We start from the raw sequence: 21257 nt of genomic DNA, 5'->3' as shown, positions 1-21257 counted from the left end.
GTCCGTAAACAATTATAAAGATGCTAAGAAAATTAATAAAAGTCGTCACTAAAATATGCAGAATGAAATACCATAGTATATGCCATAATAATCAGAAACAAATAGGCAATATATTGCATGTAGATACATATGTAAGTGGTAAAAAAAAGAACAACTATGTAAATAGGAATGATTATTATAAAAGTTTAAGTTACAGGTTCTTTCTTAAGGAAGGAGGAGAATTCTGTCTGTATGGTACATACAAGGGTTGTTGCTGGGTGAATGAGCTGTGGATAGGTACTGGCTTATTTTTTAACTTTTTTTTAGTGAGAGAGAGAGGGTGACGAGTGACAGAGGCAGACAGACAAGGATACACAGACAGGAAGGGAGAGAGATGAGAAGTATCAACTCGTAGTTGCAGCACTTTAGTTGTTCATTGATTACTCTCTCATATGTGCTTTGACTGGAGGGCTTCAATCAAGCCAGCGACATTGGGCTTCAAGCCAGCGACCCTTTGGGCTCAAGCCAGTGACCGTGGGGTCAGGTCTATAATCCTATGCTCAAGCCAGTGACCCTGTGCTCAAATCAGATGAGCCTGGGCTCAAACCACCGACCTCAGTGTTTCAAACTTTGGTCCTCAGCATCCCAGGTCAATGCTCTCTCCACTGTGCACCATCTGGTTAGGTTATCGTTTTTAAATATTATTATAAAATATTTTTTTAAATATATACTATATTTCTTAATTTTTTTAAAAAAATGGAAAAAGCAAAATAACAAAACAGGGTGAAGAGAAAGAATAAACTAAGTTGTTTAAAAACCAATGTCATGTATTTTAAAAAGTAAATATATTCATCTCTAGTTGATTGATATATCTTTATATTATATTTTTAAAGATTAGATAAATGCCATGTGAACGACACAGCTAAAGCTTAAGTCTTTAGGAGGGTTGAAGTATAAGTAGATAGATGAGAAAAGGTATATCAGTTAAATACTAACAAAAAATAACTATTGTAGCTATTTGAATAATGGGAAAACTGGACTTTGGGACAAGATGTAATACTATTTATTCTATCTCTAATTCCTGTTTCTCCATTTATCTTTTGAACCTACACCATCCAGACATCTGCTCCAACCTTCCAGGCCTTTTGATAATTCATCTCCACCTGTTTTTGTCCTGTTCCTAGCTAACCATTTTTAAAGGCTATATGATCTTTAATCTCTCAACTTTGGTAGTACTTATTATTCATGTACCATTAAATTGGTACTTATTATTTGCTGTGTCTTAGTGTTATTGATGATATTCATGCATTTCTTTAATTAAATTACAATGTCCTAGATCTAGGGGCTATACCTTATTCATCTTTTAACACCTCCTGTCACCTCACCCTAGGACCTGCCATATGGTGGAACCATGTCACCTGGCATATAGTTGACAGTCAATAAACATGTCAGCAGTCAACTGATAAATGGCTTTTGAAGCGCATTAAAAGCTCTTTAAAGATGTTTGAGTACTTTGCCAATGCTATGCATTTACATTTCCTTAGCAATCTCTCTGCCAGTTTTAGAATGGAAGGAGGAAGAGACAGCTATGGTTAGAGTGACTAACCCAAAGCTGTGCTGAGTTGGTGAGGCTAAGGCCATATCCCCAATAGAAGAGCACCCCCCTCTGGATCTAATTGGGAACTCCACACATTCCTGACATACTTAAAAGTAGGGACTGCATGTTTAGTAAACTTCTTGCCCCTGCACCTATAACGAAGTCTAACATACAGTACAAGTAAATAGATACTTCTACAAAGTGTGAGAGAATTAAATATTAGGGATTATTTCATTCGCTCCCATGTATTCTAAACAACCTATCATTGAAGGTTTCCCAATGTGAGTCTGCAGGTCGGGCTTCTCCCTGCAGGGAGAGGGAGTCCAGGAGCGGGTGTGTAGAGGAGCCAAGCAGGATGCAGCTGTCCATACCAGAATTTGTACTCTAGGCTTAGGGGCCGATTGGAATTAATTTGATTCTGCCAGCTGATGGTAGACTATAGAAACACGTAACAGATGTTTATAGGGAGTTGGGGAAGCCCATGGAATTGATCTTCAGTGCTTGTTCTATTGGCCATTGAGAAAAAGCTAGAATTCCCCCTTTCTCATGACATACAAGGTAGGCTGTCTCTGTTACTTACAATAGCCAAGATCTGGAAACAGCTCAAGTATTCATCATAAATGAGTGGATAAAAAAGCTGTGGTACATTCACACAATGGAATACTACACAGCCATAAGAAAGAATGAAATGTTACTTTTTGCTACAGCCTGGATGGACCTGGAGATTATTGTGCTGAGTGAAATAAGCCAGTCAGAGAAAGACAAATACCAAATGATTTTGCTTATATGTGGAATCTAACGAACACAATGAACTGAGGAACAAAATAGAAACAGAGACATGGACACAGGGATCAGATGCACAGCTGTCAGAAGGAAGGAGGAAGTGGGGACTGGATCAAAGAAAGTGAAGGGATTAGCCCAAAATATATATATAAATAACACATAGGCACAGACAACAGAGTGGCAATAAGCAGAAGGAAAGGGGGAAGGGTAGAAGTAGGGGGTGGAGGGCAAAGGGGGCTGGAAATGGGGGCAGAAAGAGACTTTGCTAGGGGGGAGGGGGCATGATGCAGTATATACATGCTGTTATATTGATCTGTACACTTGTATGGGTTGGTGATCCAAGGCAACTCAATAAATAAATAAATAGGTAAATAGGTAGGCTGTCTGCTGCAACCCTCTAAACATACTATTTTTTTAATAAGCCTACATAACACAAATGGTTTAAAATTCAAACTGTACTGTAGGGCAGTGGTCCCCAACCCCCGGGCTGCAGACCAGTACCGGTCCGTGGGCCATTTGGTACCAGTCCACAGAAAAAGAATAAATAACTTACATTATTTCCATTTTATTTATATTTAAATCTGAATGATGTTTTATTTTTAAAAAATGACCAGATTCCCTCTGTTTCATCCGTCTAAGACTCACTCTTGACGCTTGTCTCAGTCACGTGATACATTTATCTGTCCCACCCTAAAGGCCGGTCAGTGAAAATATTTTCTGACATTAAACCAGTCTGTGTCCCAAAAAAGGTTGGGGACCACTGCTGTAGGGTACATGTGAAAAATAAGTGTTTCCACTTCCTTTGCCCAAGTTGCTTTCTTAAGAGACATCTACAGTTACCAATTACTTCACTTAATTTTAGCTATATGATCAGTTCATATATGAGTATACATGTACACAATTAGATATATTTTTATATATTTTATACAAATAGTTTGTATAATAACATACATTCTTGAATCTTGATGTCTTTATTTAATAATTTATGCTGTAATTATTTTTATTTTTATTTTTATTATCTTGAAAACCCCAGTCTCTGTTGTCTGGTACACTGACAGTGTTCAAAAATTTTTTCATGAGCGACGAATGAATGATGTAATAGTAGTGTCTAATTCATTCTAAACCTAAAAGTCACCTACTGACATTTTTTAAATGCTTTATCTTAGACCTTATCTCTGATATGCATGTTTTGCCTATAAAAATTATAGTCATCCTTCAAAGTTATCTAAAATGATTTGTCCTTCAAGAGGAACCTTCCCTAAATATTGTTTTTGCAGTGTCTCCTCCTGTTTTTTTCTAAGCACTTAACAATAGTCAACCATTTTTTTATTGTCCTCCGATTCTCACTTGTTAGTATAATGTGAATAATATTCTTAATAATAATTGTATCGAGTACTTATATGCACCACTTTGCTAGCATGTTATGTGCATTATCTCCTTAATCTCTATCACATACCTATAAAGTTAGTAACATAATACCATCCTCGTAGCATGCCTGTCGGTGCCCTTCCAGTATCACCTTGACTCACCACTGAGATCACGAGCAGACTGTTTCCTTATGCACCGCTGGTTTCCAGCATCTTGCTGCCCAAGTGACCTCTGCAAAGGATGATTAGCCCAAGTGGGGAGGTTAGAAGTGCTGACATATTGGCACTCCAGAAGTGACCCTAAACCAATGAGGTATAGATGTAGATGGATAGAAACACCAGCTTTCTCTACACTTGGTGGAAAATTTTTGAGTTCCGTTTTTTACACAGTCACTTCTAGGGTCCCTGTGTGATTGAGCCTCAGTTTCCCCAAACAATAAAACTCCTTTTTAATCTCACTCTTTATTGCCTTTCCTCCCTTCTCTTTCTCAATTCCCCACTTGCTTACTGTCTGGAAACGCCTGCCAAACAAACTACTTCTACTCAAATCCTTATCTCAGGGTCTGTTTTTGGAGAAATCAAAGCTAAGGAAACTGAGGTTTAGTGTGTGTAAGTAACTTTTCAAATTCATCTATCCAGCAAGTGGCAAATTCAGAATATGAACCAGAAGTCATGCTCAAACGCACCATACTCAAAGCAGGCCATGAATACTGTGATCCCACCACCATTTTTTTTTTTCAAAATGCAAGCCAAAGTCAGAACTTAATTCATACTTTTGCCAGTCAACAATATTTTATATTTTGAAATCTCTTTTCTACCTCAGTACCTCAGGACATGCATTTTAGGCACTGTTAGCCAAACACGAGCTCATAATTTGTTACTGAAACTGAATGAAAGAAAACATTTTCTATATTTGTTTAGTTGCTGAGTGTCTTCTCATTGCTTTTCTACAGACAGCAACTTCATCCTCGCGAATGCCCAGGTGGCTAAGGGTTTCCCCATAGTCTACTGTTCTGATGGCTTTTGTGAGCTTGCTGGATTTGCCCGAACAGAAGTCATGCAGAAGAGCTGTAGCTGCAAATTCTTATTTGGGGTTGAAACCAACGAGCAACTAATGCTTCAGATAGACAAGTCCCTGGAGGAGAAAACAGAATTCAAAGGAGAAATTATGTTCTACAAGAAGAATGGTGAGTTGGCTTTCTTTGAGTGGTGCTCATTGGACAGTGGTGTAAGGTCACCTTCTCTCAACTTAGTAATTGCTTGATAACTCCCATTAAGGCTTAATGGCATTTCATATAAATACAGTCTGTTATAGAAATTTCACAAATGACTTGGACAATGACCTTGTTTTAGCCATTAGCAGCATAAACTGGCTGAAAATTTTGCATGAGAATGATCACTTTTATGTCAGTATATTAACTAAATTAAGATCTGTTAAAATAAAGTGTATTACTATTATTCAATATATATGGTCATTCTTAAAATACATAGTAGATATAATGTGGTTGTTAATATATTAACAGATGGTCTTTTATCTATAGATATTTTTCCAAATTTTATGCCTTTAATAATCGCATCCCAACATCAGTCATTACGGACAGAGATCCAAGTACTTACTGGCAGGAAAGGAAGTGTGTTTAAAGAACATCAGCGTAGGCATTTTCTCTTTCAGTTTCCCATCCACAGAGCTTTCCTGACTACTATTTAAAGCTCCTATTGTATGTAGTCCACCACCTCTGAGTGTTCTGTGTTGAGATGCATATGATTTAATCAGGAATGACTTTATTTTTTTGTTATATTACTGTTAATAATGTATGGTATTACCTTTCTGAAAATGTAAGTAGCCAAGTTTTATTATTATAATTTTTCAGTTCCAAATAGAAAAGAGGAAAGTACAAGTATTTGTTACAAAAGTGAATCTTGAGCCTGATAGGATTGCGGGTCTTTTAACTAACAGAATCATTCATTCCCACGTCACCTAAAGATTTGCCATTTATTTCCTTGTACTCCTAAACTATTGCTTACTCAGTGTTTTCCTTTAAGTTGAGTCACTTTTATTTTTAATTTATTTAAACAATTAAACTTAACAGGGTTGGCCCTGGCCAGTTGGCTCAGTGGTAGAGCGTCGGCCTGGCGTGCTGAAGTCCCGGGTTCAATTCCCGGCCAGGGCACACATAGGAGAGGCGCCCATCTGTTTCTCCAACCCTCTCCCTCTCCTTCCTCTCTGTCTCTCTCTTCCCCTCCCGCAGCCGAGGCTCCATTGGAGCAAAGATAGCCCGGGAGCTGGGGATGGCTCCTTGGCCTCTGCCCCAGGCGCTAGAGTGGCTCTGGTTGCGACAGAGCGACCCCCCAGATGGGCAGAGCATCGCCCCCTGGTGGGCGTGCCGGGTGGATCCCAGTCCGGCACATGAGGGAGTCTGTCTGACTGCCTTCCCGTTTCCAGCTTCAGAAAAAAAATACAAAAAAAAAAATTTTTAACAGGGTGACATTGGTCAATCAGAGTACATAGATTTAGAGAAAACATTTCTACATCATTTGGACAGTCGATTATGCTGTATACCCATCACCCAAAGTCAGATCATCTTCTGTCATCTTATATTTTGTTTCTCTTAAAGCCCTACCCCTTCCTTCCATCCTCCTCCCTCTCCACCCCTTCCTTCCCCCTGGTAACCACTGCACCTCTGTCTATGTCCATGAGTCTCAACTTTGTGCCCCACCTATGCATGGAATCATACAATTCTTAGCTTCCTCTGATTTAAACTCAAATTGGAAGCAAAAGAAAACAAAATCACTACTCTACATGGATAACCAAGATTATTATTTCTTCAAATAGATCCTAACTGTAATATTGACTGGGATACTTGAAACCATATCAACACAATAAATACAAAATAAAAATTTTCAATTTATTTTTTTAAAAAGAAGGTAACCATAAGTAAATATGCAATGAAAACACTGTTATTTAACTTATTTAAGTTAAAAAAATAAAATGTGATCCATGAAATCTAAGTAAAAACAAATCTAATTGACTATATTGTGCCAAGCAGCACATAATATAATTTTATTTAATTTTCCCAATAACACTCTAAAGTAAATATGAACTATCTCACACTTGCAGATGAGGAAACCATCATGCCAGAAAATGACAGGTCTATGCATTATGTGATAGACAGTTCTCAGCTTGTCATTGCCTCAGCAGTTCCCCCCTTGTTCATTCTCTTACGCCTTCACATTTCTTTATTTTCCCATTTCTTTAATTTTCTTATGACATAGAAAAGTCAATGCTGAGAAAAAGCAATGCTGAGTCTGTTGGGGTTTTTTTTCTTTTCAAATGTAGTTAGATTTTCAACTTTCGATAATAAAGACTTTAAATATATATTCTATTTGTGACAACAAAGACACATGTTTATAATTTACTGTTTTTTTTAGGGAGAAGTCCTCTCACAGGAGATCTTTTGTTAACTCAGTTGCTAGGTGTATATTCAGATGCAGATCACAAGCTGAAAAACCGATTGTTCCATGAATAAAAAGTGATATAGGAGAGTGGGGGGGAAAGCTAGAGCTGGGGTGCTGAGGAGGCTTCCCTTGGGCTGGGATGAGTGGGAGAAGAAGAGGAGAGATTGGGAAAGATACACAGAGATGAGAGAAGGGGATAGAGGGAGAGAAAAATGGGTTGACATCTGGTGGCATCTTACCGATGTCCCTCAAAATGTGTAGCTTGTTTGATGAGCTAGCTGCATGTTTTTATTCCAAAACACATTAAAACTAATACACAGATAATAAAATGTAAGATATTTATATGCCCTACCTAAAATCATCTGTGTGCAACCAGGAGTGTGCATATCACTAACTGAGCAACACGCGTCCTCATTCCAGTATACAAATAAACTGAATTAGTCAAGCCCACTGACACAAGGTCAGCTTGTGATAAAAGACGAAAGGAAACAGATTTCCTAATGACCTTCCTCTGTTTTCATAATGAGCTTGTTCACGACAAATAGTTATAGTTAAAAAACATTATTTCCCTCCTAATGTTGTTTATATTTAAGATATTCTTAGTGAGTTCTATTACACTCAGTTATTCAGTATGACTCTGCAGAAGATTTTTAGAATATTTGATTATGCCCTCTAGGTATTTCAGAATTGGAGCTCAATATAGAAAAAAGACAAAGCCTGGGGGTTGTAGAATGTCAAATTATTCTCAAAATTAACATTTAAAATGTGCACCATACTTATTTTCTTTTTCACTGTTAGGAAATGGGATTGTAGCATTGAATATAGTCTAGTTTTATGTAAGATCCATATTTGAGAACAAGAAGTGTAATGCCCATTCATGTGATAAATGAACAATAAGAAAATTCATTTTAATGCAACGTGTAATGTTTAAATGAGTGTGTTCTGTGGACATGGGGGTTTCCAGCTTGGGTATCATTTCTAGTCACCTTAGATTTTTACCACATCCAGTATGCAGTGGGGCAAGCCAGCCAGCCAGGAACCTATTTCAGCAAGAGCTAGAGAAACTAGACTTAAGATCAGAGAAAATAAAAAAAGCCTTCTCTTATGGTTGAGTGAAATCCTGGAAAGGAAGAAAAAGAATTCTGTACAAGGCATGATTATTTTCCCAACTAGCCCTCCCAAGGACTCAGACCATAGTTCAAGAGAAAGGCAACACAAAAGCCAGGGTGATATTTTTTATAAAAATTGCCTCGGGCTATCAAGGCTGTTCAAGCCACAGCACCTTGGGCCTTGCATGGTGCAGTCCTTGGGCAGCATCAAAATAAGCCTAAGGGCCCTGGCCGGTTGGCTCAGCGGTAGAGCGTCCGCCTGGCGTGCGGGGGACCCGGGTTTGATTCCCAGCCAGGGCACATAGGAGAAGCGCCCATTTGCTTCTCCACCCCCCACCCCCTCCTTCCTCTCTGTCTCTCTCTTCCCCTCCCGCAGCCAAGGTTCCATTGGAGTAAAAGATGGCCCGGGCACTGGGAATGGCTCCTTGGCCTCTGCCCCAGGCGCTAGAGTGGCTCTGGTTGTGGCAGAGCGACGCCCCGGAGGGGCAGAGCATCGCCCCCTGGTGGGCGTGCCAGGTGGATCCCGGTGGGGCGCATGCGGGAGTCTGTCTGACTGTCTCTCCCTGTTTCCAGCTTCAGAAAAATACAAAAAATAAATAAATAAATAAATAAAATAAGCCTAAGGACAATGCAGAACTTTGATTCCTGCATTCTTGGGAGCCAAGAGGACTAGATTGTGGAGACATTTCTTTTAGATATTAGAAGTATTCATGAAGAGCCCAACAGAGACTTACTTTCCCAAAAAGCTAGTGAAGGTGGTATCTTGAAAACTTTTTTTTCCTATAAAATGGATACTAACATATTCTTACTCAGAGGCTTGTAGGGTCAAGGAAGCACATGCATTTTACTAGAGTTGCAGTTATTTATTGTCATGTGACAGCCAACTCAGAACTTTAGCAGCTTAAAATAGCAACCATTCTATCTTAAATAGTGTGAGTCAGAAATCAAGGCTGAGCTTGGCCAAATGATTCTTCTTCCTTGTGGAGCCAGCAGAAGTTGGTGTTACGTGGGGTTCCGGTGGAAGACACACTGCTTTGGAGGATCCTGGATGGCTTCCCTCACATGTCTGGCATATTGAAAGTCTGGAATCAGTTGGGACAGTTGACTGAAATGCCTACACATAACTTCTTCAGCATGGAGGCTTCTAGTTATTCTAGCATTCCATGAACCAGGCAGAGGCTGCCAGGCCGTTTGTAACCTAGTTTTAGAAAGTCACCTAGCATAACTTCATTTATACCATATCGGTATCATGGTTGATGTAGCCACAAGTCTGCCCAGATTCATAAGCAAGGGACCTAGACCCCGATTCTTGATTGGAAAAGTGCCAAAAACTTGCAGCCTTGTTTCACAAGCTCCGCCTCTAAATTTGTAGAAACACACTTGTTGACTATGTACATCCGTATGTAGCAAGACGCAAGAGAACATTTAAATCTGATGCTTGTTAAATTCACAGGTTTCGTCCTGTCTGCAGGACCAGCAAACAGGGACAGTGCTTCCCACCACTGAGTGTATTAGCAAACTCAGGGTCAGATTTTTCTTTTCTTTTTTTTTTTATTTTTATTTTTTTATATAATTTTATTTTTTTAATGGGGTGACATCAATAAATCAGGATACATATATTCAAAGATAACAAGTCCAGGTTATCTTGTCGTTCAATTATGTTACATACCCACCACCCAAAGTCAGATTGTCCTCTGTCACCTTCTATCTTGTTTTCTTTGTGCCCCTCCCCACCCCCTATCCCTCTCCCATTCCCCCCTCCCCCCCGTAACCACCACACTCTTATCAATGTCTCTTAGTTTCACTATTATGTCCCACCTACGTATGGAATAATACAGTTCCTGTTTTTTTCTGATTTACTTATTTCACTTCGTATCATGTTATCAAAGAAAGCCTCTTCAATAAATGGTGCTGGGAAAACTGGAAAGCCACATGCAAAAGAATGAAACTGGACTACAGTCTCTCCCCCTGTACAAAAATTAACTCAAAATGGATCAAAGATCTAAACATAAGACCTGAAACAATTAAGTACATAGAAGAAGACATAGGTACTCAACTCATGGACCTGGGTTTTAAAGAGCATTTTATGAATTTGACTCCACAGGCAAGAGAAGTGAAGGCAAAAATTAATGAATGGGACTACATCAGACTAAGAAGTTTTTGCTCAGCAAGAGAAACTGATAACAAAATAAACAGAAAGCCAACTAAATGGGAGATATTTTCAAACAACAGCTCAGATAAGGGCCTAATATCCAAAATATACAAAGAACTCATAAAACTCAACAACAAACAAACAAACAATCCAATAAAAAAAATGGGAAGAGGATATGAATAGACACTTCTCCCAGGAAGAAATACAAATGGCCAACAGATATATGAAAAGGGTCAGATTTTTGTTGCTGTTCTCAACCTGATTCCTCTGAGGTCTGACTTGAGACTTTGAGTGCCCCGAAATAGAAAGCATTTTATGATGCTATTATGATTTCATGATGATTCTCCATGTCTTTTCAGTCTTGATAGGCAATTAGCATTTTATATTTCCATCCTGTGTCTTTTGCATCCAAGAGATGACGCTCAGAAATGCAAATATGGTAAACAGCTCTGATTTTAGCAGGAAGGCCAAGGGCTCGGAGAGAACGTGCCGAAGGTGGCACATGCAGTCTGCATGAGAGTGAGGAGCCTGCCTCGCAGTTTATCTTGTCGCTTGTACGTATTCAAGCTTCGTATTTGTGAACGTGGGCAGTGTTCCTGGTCTACTTCTTATATATCTGAGCGAGCTACGCTAACAGAGGGCTTGTTCTTCTTCCATGCCCACGCTTAAAGTTCCATTGTTTCATCAATGAGCAGGTTTTACATCAGTCCCATTTATTGAAGTGCTCACCCAGGCTCTTGAGCCAGGATGATGGGAACAAAGTGAGATGGCTGGCTGTGTAGATGAGGCATCGGTGCATTCATCGGGAGCTGCGTTGCTTTGCCGGTCCTGCTGAGACTGAGCAGTCACTGCCCCCACCTAACTAGGTTCCTGCACACCCTCACTTCTTCATTGTCAGCCTTTTTGACTTAACACAGACAAGTTCATAAATAGGCTGTAGCTAACATTCATTGAGTGTTCACTGTGGGCCAGCCTCTGGGTTCTGCCCTTTGCCTGGGTTGTTTCTTCATTCTATCCTCTCATCAATCCTTTGAAGAAGACCCTACTAATGCTCCATTTCACAGTTAAAGATTCTGATTCACTGAGAAGTTAAGCAGAAGACTGGGATCCAAGTCCTGGCCATTTGATTTCTGACCCTTCTACTCTTAAACACTAGGCCATGGGCATGATCAGCCTAAGCTTCCTACAGAGGAAGCCCGTGGCTCTCCTGCACCTGCTCCTGGTATGTGAAAGTAGACAGATGGACTTTGCAGGTGCTATACATACCCACCCCTCGGGAATACCTGGCAAACTAGCAAGGAATGAACCCATTAAGGCACTTATTTTTGTACCTGTGGCTATTGGCTGTCCCATTTTTATTAACCAGAAATAAAATATAACCGCAATGTTTGAGACTCTTTGGAGCTAAACAGTTCCCTTTGAAATGAGAGAAGCTAATAATTTTAAAGGTTCTGTCTCTGTGGCAAGAAGAAATGATACTGGAATTGAAGGAACAAGCCCTGGTGAAGGTCTCCCCACCGCATTTACTGTGCCTATGCCAAGAACGATCTCTGATAGCTACTATAAAGAGAGAAGTAGTTAGAAAGGTTTGGCGTAGACTCTTAGCTCTCTCCAGCTCCCTAAGTATGCACCCTAGTTAAGTGACTTTGCTTCTCTGAGCTTCAGCTTGACCTGCTGCCTAGCGATACCACCCTCACAGATGTCTGATGAAGAACCAAATAAGATAGCCATTGTACAACATAATCAGGACAAGCTACATGATTTGTAGGGCCCGAGGCAAAGAGAAAATGCAGATCCCTTTGTGTTAAAAAAAAATCACTAAAAATTTCAAGACACCAAGAGCAGATTATTAAACCAAATTCTGGGACCCTTCTGAGTGTATGGTCTGTGTGACTGCACAGCTGAATGCCCACAAGGCTGGTCCTAAACATGATAGCAATTTAATAAATACCCCTTCCTACTCTGACATGGTCCCACAACAAGAAGAACCTGTCTACTTCCATTTCCCAGAATGCCAGGCTGAGAACCTCACAGTCAGGTGTCTGAATCCAATGTCTGGTCCTGGGTGACTCTGAGCCCTGGCCTGTGGGCTGGTTGCTCATTCCTCCTCACCTTACTATAAAGCCATGGGCATCTAGGCATCATCAAAAAGATCCTGTAAAGTTTCTGTGATGTGTTAGCTGAGAGTTCTGAATCTTTGAATTGTATAAGAATTACAAGATGAACACAAAAAAAATCACAGCATTCTAGTCATGCTTAGAGTATACTCTCAACATGGGTAATTATATAATATTGACTGGATGCAGTTATAAAAAAAAATAGAGCTGTGCTTTATTTCTCAATTATGAGCTTTTGCTTCATGATTGTCACCAAATTTATATAATAACAGGCACCAGTAATTCAGATCCAGATCTCAAGGGCACCCACCTGAACCATTCATCCTGATATAGACAGCCGCTCTTCCTGTCACTGCCCTAGCTCAGACTCTCATGATTCAAGGCCTGAGTTGCAACAATTCCACTTAACCAGCCACCCAGTCTCTGGCTGTGTCTCCTACAATCCCCACTTCTCAACTGCCTCCAGAGCCCTCTTTCTACAGTACAAATCTGATCATCTACTCATCCATTACAGAGCCTTCAGTGATTCCCCATTGCCTTTCTGGATAAATGCAAACTCAAGTCTGGTATATAAGGCCACTCAGGAGCCAGCTCCAGTCTGTAATATATCCCTTTAAAGCCATCTTTTCCCTTTCCACCCTTTCTTCTCTCCTCATTCCTCCTTCACCCTCTAGCACTTCCCCTGCTTCAGCCTATCTTATAGTTTTTGTTTTTCTAATGTTTCATGTTCTAACTTTAACTTGTCTTGTGCCTTTGTACTTGATATTTATCCTGCCAGGAGTTGTAGGTAGAGCACAGAGCATTTACCTAGTGGCTGAGGCTGACGCAATGCTGTGAGAGTACTCTAGCTCCCGGAACCCTCCTGGGCACACCCAGGAAGGAAGCTCACCCACTGCACGGAAACGACTCAGCGCCAGCCAGGCAGCCCTCTGACCTTTTTTGGCCATTTGCCCTACACTAGCATCATATTGGCTGAAGCCATCTATATAAGCTTGCTTACTTCCTGAATAAAGCAGATCTGCATCACTGAACCTGGTCCCCAGAGTCAGGTCTCTGCGTTTCCATCATCCTCACCCCCGGCAGGACTTGTCCACAGGAGTGGTACACCCCACCCTCACATTAAGCTCATAAAAACATTTCAAGCCTAACTCCTCACCAACTATGACCTTTTTCATATCATGTTTCCATTCTTTGTCATAGGTACTATTCTGCAATGAATTGAATGTGTTTTTTTTTTGTTCCCCTAAAATTCCTATATTGAAACCCCAATCTTCATTTGATTAGGAGGTGGGATATTTGGGAGGTAATAGCTCATGATTATGGAGCCCTTGTGCATAGGATTAGTGTTCTTATAAGAAAAGAACAAAAAAAATTAAGAAAAAGAAAAGAACAGAGAGCCAGCTTGCTCTGTTTCCATGATGTGAGCATATAATGAGAAGTTGGCAGTCAGCATCTCGGAAGAGGATCCTCACTAGACCATGCTGGCACCCTGACCTTACCTTACACTTCCAGCCTTCAGAGCTGTGAGAAATAAATTTCTGTTGTTTACAAGTCACTCAGTCTATGCTCCGTTGTTATAGCAGCCCAAATCAACTGAGACACGCTCTGCACTATAACCTTCTCTTCACGTATCTATCTCCTCTATAAGATTGTGTGTGGCTGAGGGTGAACTTTCTGGTGTCATATTAATCTTGGTGCCTGAAATAGTCCTTGGTACATAATAAATACTTGCTGACTAGTTCAGGGAATAAAATGTTTGTCTTGTTATTTCTTTTTTTTTTTTTTTTTTTTTTTGTATTTTTCTGAAGTTGGAAACGGGGAGGCAGTCAGACAGACTCCTGCATGCGCCCGACCATGATCCACCCGGCATGCCCACTATAAGGCAATGTTCTGCCCATCTGAGGCATTGCTCTGTTGCAACCAGAGCCATTCTAGCACCTGAGGCAGAGGCCATAGAGCCATCCTCAGCGCCCGGGCCAACTTTGCTTCAATGGAGCCTTGACTGTGGGAGGGGAAGAGAGAGACAGAGAGGAAGGAGAGGGGGAGTGGTGGAGAAGCAGATGGGCGCTTCTCCTGTGTGCCCTGGCCGGGAATCAAACCCAGGACTCCTACACGCCAGGCTGACGCTCTACCACTGAGCCAACTGGCCAGGGCCTTGTCTTGCTATTTCAACTGAAGCCCTGTACTGCTGCCATATTGAAATAGCCTTGAGGGTCTGTATCAGTCTGTTTCTACATTCTCCTATAAGCTCATTCTGTTCTTGTTTCAACTTCATAGTTACCTGTACTTCTAAATTTCCCCAGAACTATGATACCATTCAACCCGTTTCTTTTTGTTTTTAGACATTGAGTTTATTACTAGAATATTTTTATGCTTTTCTACAAGAATCTGTTTCAATTTTCTATGTTGCACAGTTAGAGAGAGTGGCTTTCTGGAGTTTTCTGCTCAGTTAATATATCAACATCTGTTTGCTTGGGAAGTTACCAGGTTGTCCTAAGGTATCTTAATCCAGGGATGCAACAGTGGGGTTTGGAGGATTTACCCATTGATATTCCTTTGTTCTAAGTCCTTATCATCACAGCTGCCCTTGGGAGGTTGGGCCAAAGCAAGCACAAAGGAGGTAAATAAATAAGGCCACCAAGACAGGTGAGAGCCTCCCCGGAGAACGCTGGCAAGGGAAGGCGAGGGGAGCTGCTGGAGGGACAGCAGCAGAGAATGCAGACTAAGTCAACCACTTGCACACAGCTCAGGAATTCTGTGCTTGGTGTTGGAGACAATGGGCACCCTCTCAATGACAGAGAAAGAAGTATTTTTGCTCTACCTAGAAGCTCCGGCGTGTGACGATCTCTCAAAGCTCAAAGAGCTCCTCAAGAAGCAGTCTTAAATTATTGGCCTTGAACAACTTGGCAGGATACTCAAGTTTTCAGATGCATATTTGAGAACAGAAATATAATAAAAATCATCTTATCATAGAGAGTACTTTTTACTACCTTCAGTAAAAAAAAAATTATAAGCTTTGGGTGTGAAGATGTGAGTGTAAGTTCTGGCTAAGTCACTGACATGCTGTACATTACCTTAGCCAACTCATTTTACCCTTCAATATCCAATTTTGCCTGTAAGAGACAAAAGATCACATTTTTCTCTTAAAGCTGTTAAGGGGATCATATAAAAAAAAGTGAGCGATAAAAAAATATAAAGAACCACATAAATCAGAGACCCCCAAACTACGGCCTGCAGGCCGCATGCGGCCCCCTGAGGTCATTTATCGGGCCCCTGCTGCACTTCCGGAAGGGGCACCTCTTTCATTGGTGGTCAGTGAGAGGAGCATAGTTCCCATTGAAATATTGGTCAGTTTGTTGATTTAAATTTACTTGTTCTTTATTTTAAATATTGTATTTGTTTCAGTTTTGTTTTTTTACTTTAAAATAAGATATGTGCAGTGTGCATAGGGATTTGTTCATAGTTTTTTTTATAGTCCAGCCCCCCAACGGTCTGAGGGACAGTGAACTGACTCCTGTGTAAAAAGTTTGGGGACCCCTGACATAAATGTTATCTGTAATTATTCTGAGTTTAGATTTGTTCTTGCCAGGCAAAAAAGCTCCTATGTGATCTGGGGCAACATATTTATACTTCCTTAGCCTCAATTTTCTCATCTGTAAAGTGGCCATAATAGTAATACTAATTAGGAGTAGAACCAAACTATAATTGGAGAGCTGATTTCATCTGATAGGAAAAGTTATTTTTCTTGAAGCCTCTACTTTCCTAGAATTCCTCAATTGTGAGTCCACTAAATTATCTTTTGAAACATCATGTTCTACTATTTTTTTTAAAGGCACTTTTCCAGAAATACTGGCACAATTGAACAGCAAAAGAAATCTTGTTAACAATACTCTTAAGAACAGATATACTATTAAAGGAGAAAACATTGAACTCAGAATGCATTTTAAGATTTTAAAAAATCCTCTTTTGCCTAAAGTTATTTTATTTTGTATATCTGTAATGATTTAGAAAACTTCATGTTCTTCTCCATGTATAGAAGAGATTTCCAGAGTAGAAGGGTCATCAGCTTCTAGTTGCATTGGCCTGACTTCTATAGACTCTGACCACAATCTCCATTTCACTCCTTGAGGCTTATGATTGCATGTATTTTGCTCGGTAATGCAGCTCAGAAAGTTCCTCCTCAATGCCATAATCGCCAAAGTACAATAGTTTCTATCAATGGAATTGGAAGAAAAGCCTTATCGATGACCCCGCCATGTCATTGAGAGGTAAGCCTATTTTTCAGGTGGAAGATAATTAAGTCAATTCTCATAATCAAAAGAAAAAAGAAAGACTACACTCTCTCTACTTAAGAAAATAGGGCTGCCTGGATAATGCATACCAAGATATTCGTTCTATCTAAAGAAGGACTTTACCTGGTTCTTACACCAACAAATAGTGTATAGAATCTGGTCAACTCCCAAGGAATCAAGAATTAATTCCTAGTGTACAGTAATCTGTAGGCTTCCACATATAGGCAAGGTATGGCTTCCACATCTGGAAAGATGTCTGTTTCTGTGGGGTTAAAAGGACACTTTTTTTAAAACAGTCATGCTTATTTGTTTATGTATTATCTGTTACTAGTGTAGTTCTATAATAGCAGAAGGAAGTGGTTGAGACAGACTATGTGAACTGCAAAGCTAAAAATATGCAATATCTAGCCCTTTACAGAAGAAGTTTGCTGACTTCTGAAGATGAATGTACCATATCTGTTAGGTTGAATAACAAATTGGAGTCCAAGAAGAATTTTTTTTTTTACAGAGACAGATACATAGGGACAGACAGACAGGAACGCAGAGAGATGAGAAGCATCAATCATTAGGTTTTCATTGTCACACTTTAGTTGTTCATTGATTACTTTCTCATATGTGCCTGGACCATGGGGCTACAGCAGACTGAGAAACCCCTTGCTCAAGCCAGCAACCTTGGGTCCAAGCTGGTAAGCTTTTGCTCAAACCAGATGAGCCCGTGCTCAAGCTGGCAACCTCAGGGTCTCGAAACTGGGTCCTCTGCATCCCAGTCCGATGCTCTATCCACTGCACCACTGCCTGGTCAGGAAGAAGAATTCTTAGTTGTCATGTTTAAGTTACATGTATAGGCTCCAAATGTACTTTTTTTGTTTCAGAGGAAAATACCTGTAATCATATAGAAGCTAGTGAGCAAATACTAAGCTTGAATTTATTTTTCACTGGCAAAGTCTGTCTTAGGGCATGCTTGTCAGTGCTAAAACCTCACCTGAGCATGGTGCATACAGCAGTGCTTACTCAGGCACTGGGTTCCTGTCTAAAGTTTCTGGTGAGGCATCAGCTCCATTTTAGGGGATAAGCAGTGAGCCAAGGAAGTATCTAACTGTTTTGTCTCACATGCCTGCCAAGTTGTGACTCAGGGCAATCTGGCCCCGCGTTCATGAGTCTTCGCTAAGAGTGGAGTTTGCACAATGGAAGAAATATTCAGTATGTTTGTTGTCTGCATGTTCTTGGAGAGTGCGAACTTGACACCTAAAACTGCAATCTTCTATTTATACACTGGAGAATAGTCATGAGATCCTTAACCGTATCTTTTCTATTCTTATTTTCTTGTTCCCAAACTCCCATCTCAAAATTTCTGCTCTTTCATAGGACATATTTTCCATCTTTTTTATCTTCTTTGTCCAATCTTTTTTTTTTTTTTTCCATTTTTCCGAAGCTGGAAACAGGGAGGCAGTCAGACAGACTCCCGCATGCGCCTGACCGGGATCCACCCAGCATGCCCACCAGGGGGCGATGCTCTGCCTCTCTGGGGCGTCACTCTGTTGCATCCAGAGCCATTCCAGCACCTGAGGCACAGGCCACAGAGCCATCCTCAGCACCCAGGCAATCTTTGCTCCAATGGAGCCTCGGCTGCGGGAGGGGAAGAGACAGAGAGGAAGGAGAGGGGGAGGGTTGGAGAAGCAGATGGGCGCTTCTCCTGTGTGCCCTGGCCAGGAATCGAACCCGGGACTCCTGCACGCCAGGCTGACGCTCTACCGCTGAGCCAACTGGCCAGGGCCTTTGTCCAATCTTTTAAACACAGGGTCTAATTCTGAACCTAATTGCTTGAAAAAGATTTGACCAATTCTGAATTTGTTACATGTCATGGCTTATTTAATTAATAGTATATACAAACACTATAATTTTTCCTTTAAAGATATCAAAACTTTTGTGATATTTTTTTCTTTGGTGATTTTTTTTTAAGTTCAGAGAAATGCACTGTGTTTTAGCAAAGACCCCATAAAAACTGAAACTCATGATTTGAGGTCTAGTTTCAACTCTTCCAACAATTAACATATTGACCTTGGGCAGCTTACTTAACCACTCTGAAGTCAAGATTTTTATCTTGACAAGAAGAGTTTCATCTCATAATCTTTATGATCTTTTTTCTAACTCTAGTAATGTAAGATGACTTGTGTATTACAATATATTAGATTAGTTGTGCAAGAAGAAGCTGAATAATTCATCATTTTCCAAAGTGATGTTTCCTTAATTTAAAAAACAAAACATGAAATGGTTCATAGATTTAAAGAAAAGAGAGAGATTTTTATAGTAAACGATCTCTTCATACTATCACTTGACTTCAACAAATATTAAAACTGAGCCATGGTTGTGTCAGATTTTTTTTAAGGTTAAAAAAATCAAAGCACATGCAGGCAAAAACCCTTACTTTATATAACCAGTCCAAAGACATAAAATACTTTATATATATTGGCCACTTCAAAGCTCTTCACCATATATCTAATATGCAAATGTGATACAGGCAGATGTGAAACTTATATCTGAGGTTAGTCAGCAAGTAAAAGAAGAATCCAGGACATGGCCACATGCAATGTCACCTAAGCCCTCTCTGTTCTTTCCATTACATCTTAACTACCTTTTTCTAAGTATATCATTTTGTTATTAGGATTCTTCATAAGCAATATAAATTGATTCTGGTTCTCTAAGGCAAAAATAATAGTTTATTATATATAAATGTTGCTACTTATGGAATCAAAGAAAATAATGAGCAATCAGCCCTTGCAAAAGGCAGGAAGCAATAGTGCTCCGTAAATCTAAGTAGCAGGCCTGACCATGCAGTGGCACAGTGGATAGAGTGTCGGACTGGGATGCAGAGGATCCAGGTTTAAAACCTGAAGGTGGCAGGCTTGAGCGCAAGCTCATCCAGCTTGAGTGCAGCTTCACCAGCTTGAGTGTGGTCACTGGCTTGAGTCCAAGGTTGCTGGCTTGAGTAAGGGGTCACTCACTGTGCTGTAGCCCCCCAGTCAAGGCACATATGAGAAAGCAATCAGTGAACAACTAAAGAGCTGCAATGAAGAATTGATGCTTCTCATCTCTCTCCCTTCCTGTCTGGCTGTCCCTATCTGTCCCTCTCTCTGCCTTTGTCACAAAAAATAAATAAAATTTTAAAAAAGAAGTCTAAGTAGCAGGAATAACTGGAAAGATTTTTCTGGCCCTCATTGTTGACTGAATCTGCTTCTTCCACTTTTGATCTTGGGTCCTTCTGTTCAGTATTAAAATTACCTGAAGAGAAGGACTAACTCATCCAATATGGACCATTTACGCATGCCTCCAGTATGGACTAATCAAAACTCCAGGCTTGATAGTTTTATTAAGGCTCCATGCAAAGAACAGTTTTGGTTCCCAGTGGAATATGAAGGTACAGGAACAAGAGGAATGACATGATGCTATTTTGTCAAAAATATGAGATGTCTACAATACTAATATGACAACTATGAGAATGCACCTCTTGTATCTTTGGCTACAGGAGATTAATTGGCTGACGATCCCAGCTGTTGTGCTCTGAAACACATCACTTTGTTAGCACAGAGGTCAAACTTTCCCATGGGCAGCTCCCAGCCAATGACTGAGTGAAGTAAGGGTGCTAAGATAGTTCTGTTCCTGGGAGATATGGAGCTGTTCTGATGCTCAGTTTGGCTAGCTGACTCCCTGATGGCCTTAGTGAACTTTCCTTAGAACTACATTGCAATCTACGGTACTGTCATCCAATTCTTTCTTTCTTCTCTCCTTTGCTTGACCCCAGACCTGCATCATGGTCTTCTCATTGTTTGCTTCTAAGAGGACCAGCAATAACACACAAATATTAGGTAGCACTTTTAAGAATAATTGCTTAACAATGTCATGCTATGGTCCTACTTCTCCTTTTCCCACACTCTATATCCTCTTACCCTGCTCTACATTGTCTTTTTACTATAGCATTTAAAACCTTCTAAGAAACTATATATGTTTTCTCAGGGCATAGGACAAACATCTATTCTGTTTTGTTTACTGATGTATTTGAACACTTAAAAAGTTTCTGGCCCTAACAGAAACTCAGTAAATATTTCTTACATAAATGAATAACCTTGCCCTGGCCGGTTGGCTCAGCGGTAGAGCGTCGGCCTAGCGTGCGGAGGACCTGGGTTCGATTTCTGGCCAGGGCACACAGGAGAAGCACCCATTTGCTTCTCCACCCCTCCACCGCGCTTTCCTCTCTGTCTCTCTCTTCCCCTCCCGCAGCCGGGGCTCCATTGGAGCAAAGATGGCCCGGGCGCTGGGGATGGCTCTGTGGCCTCTGCCTCAGGCACTAGAGTGGCTCTGGTCACAACATGGTGATGCCCAGAATGGGCAGAGCATTGCCCCCTGGTGG

General features: G+C 40.5%; 1 protein-coding gene across 1 annotated transcript in view; it reads left to right on the top strand.

Moving 5' to 3' along the window:
• Positions 1-21257, top strand: part of KCNH8 (potassium voltage-gated channel subfamily H member 8) — a 366401-nt gene that overhangs the window by 110590 nt on the left and 234554 nt on the right. Inside the window, exon 2 of the mRNA XM_066244875.1 lies at positions 4680-4913. Within this exon, the coding sequence (XP_066100972.1) occupies positions 4680-4913 (234 nt within the window). The remainder of the gene's footprint in view (positions 1-4679; positions 4914-21257) is intronic.

Source organism: Saccopteryx bilineata, chromosome 10, assembly GCF_036850765.1.
Source record: "Saccopteryx bilineata isolate mSacBil1 chromosome 10, mSacBil1_pri_phased_curated, whole genome shotgun sequence".
NCBI lineage: Eukaryota > Metazoa > Chordata > Mammalia > Chiroptera > Emballonuridae > Saccopteryx > Saccopteryx bilineata.
Note: the sequence above shows the minus strand (reverse complement) of the source record. Positions and strands in the feature narration are given on the sequence as shown.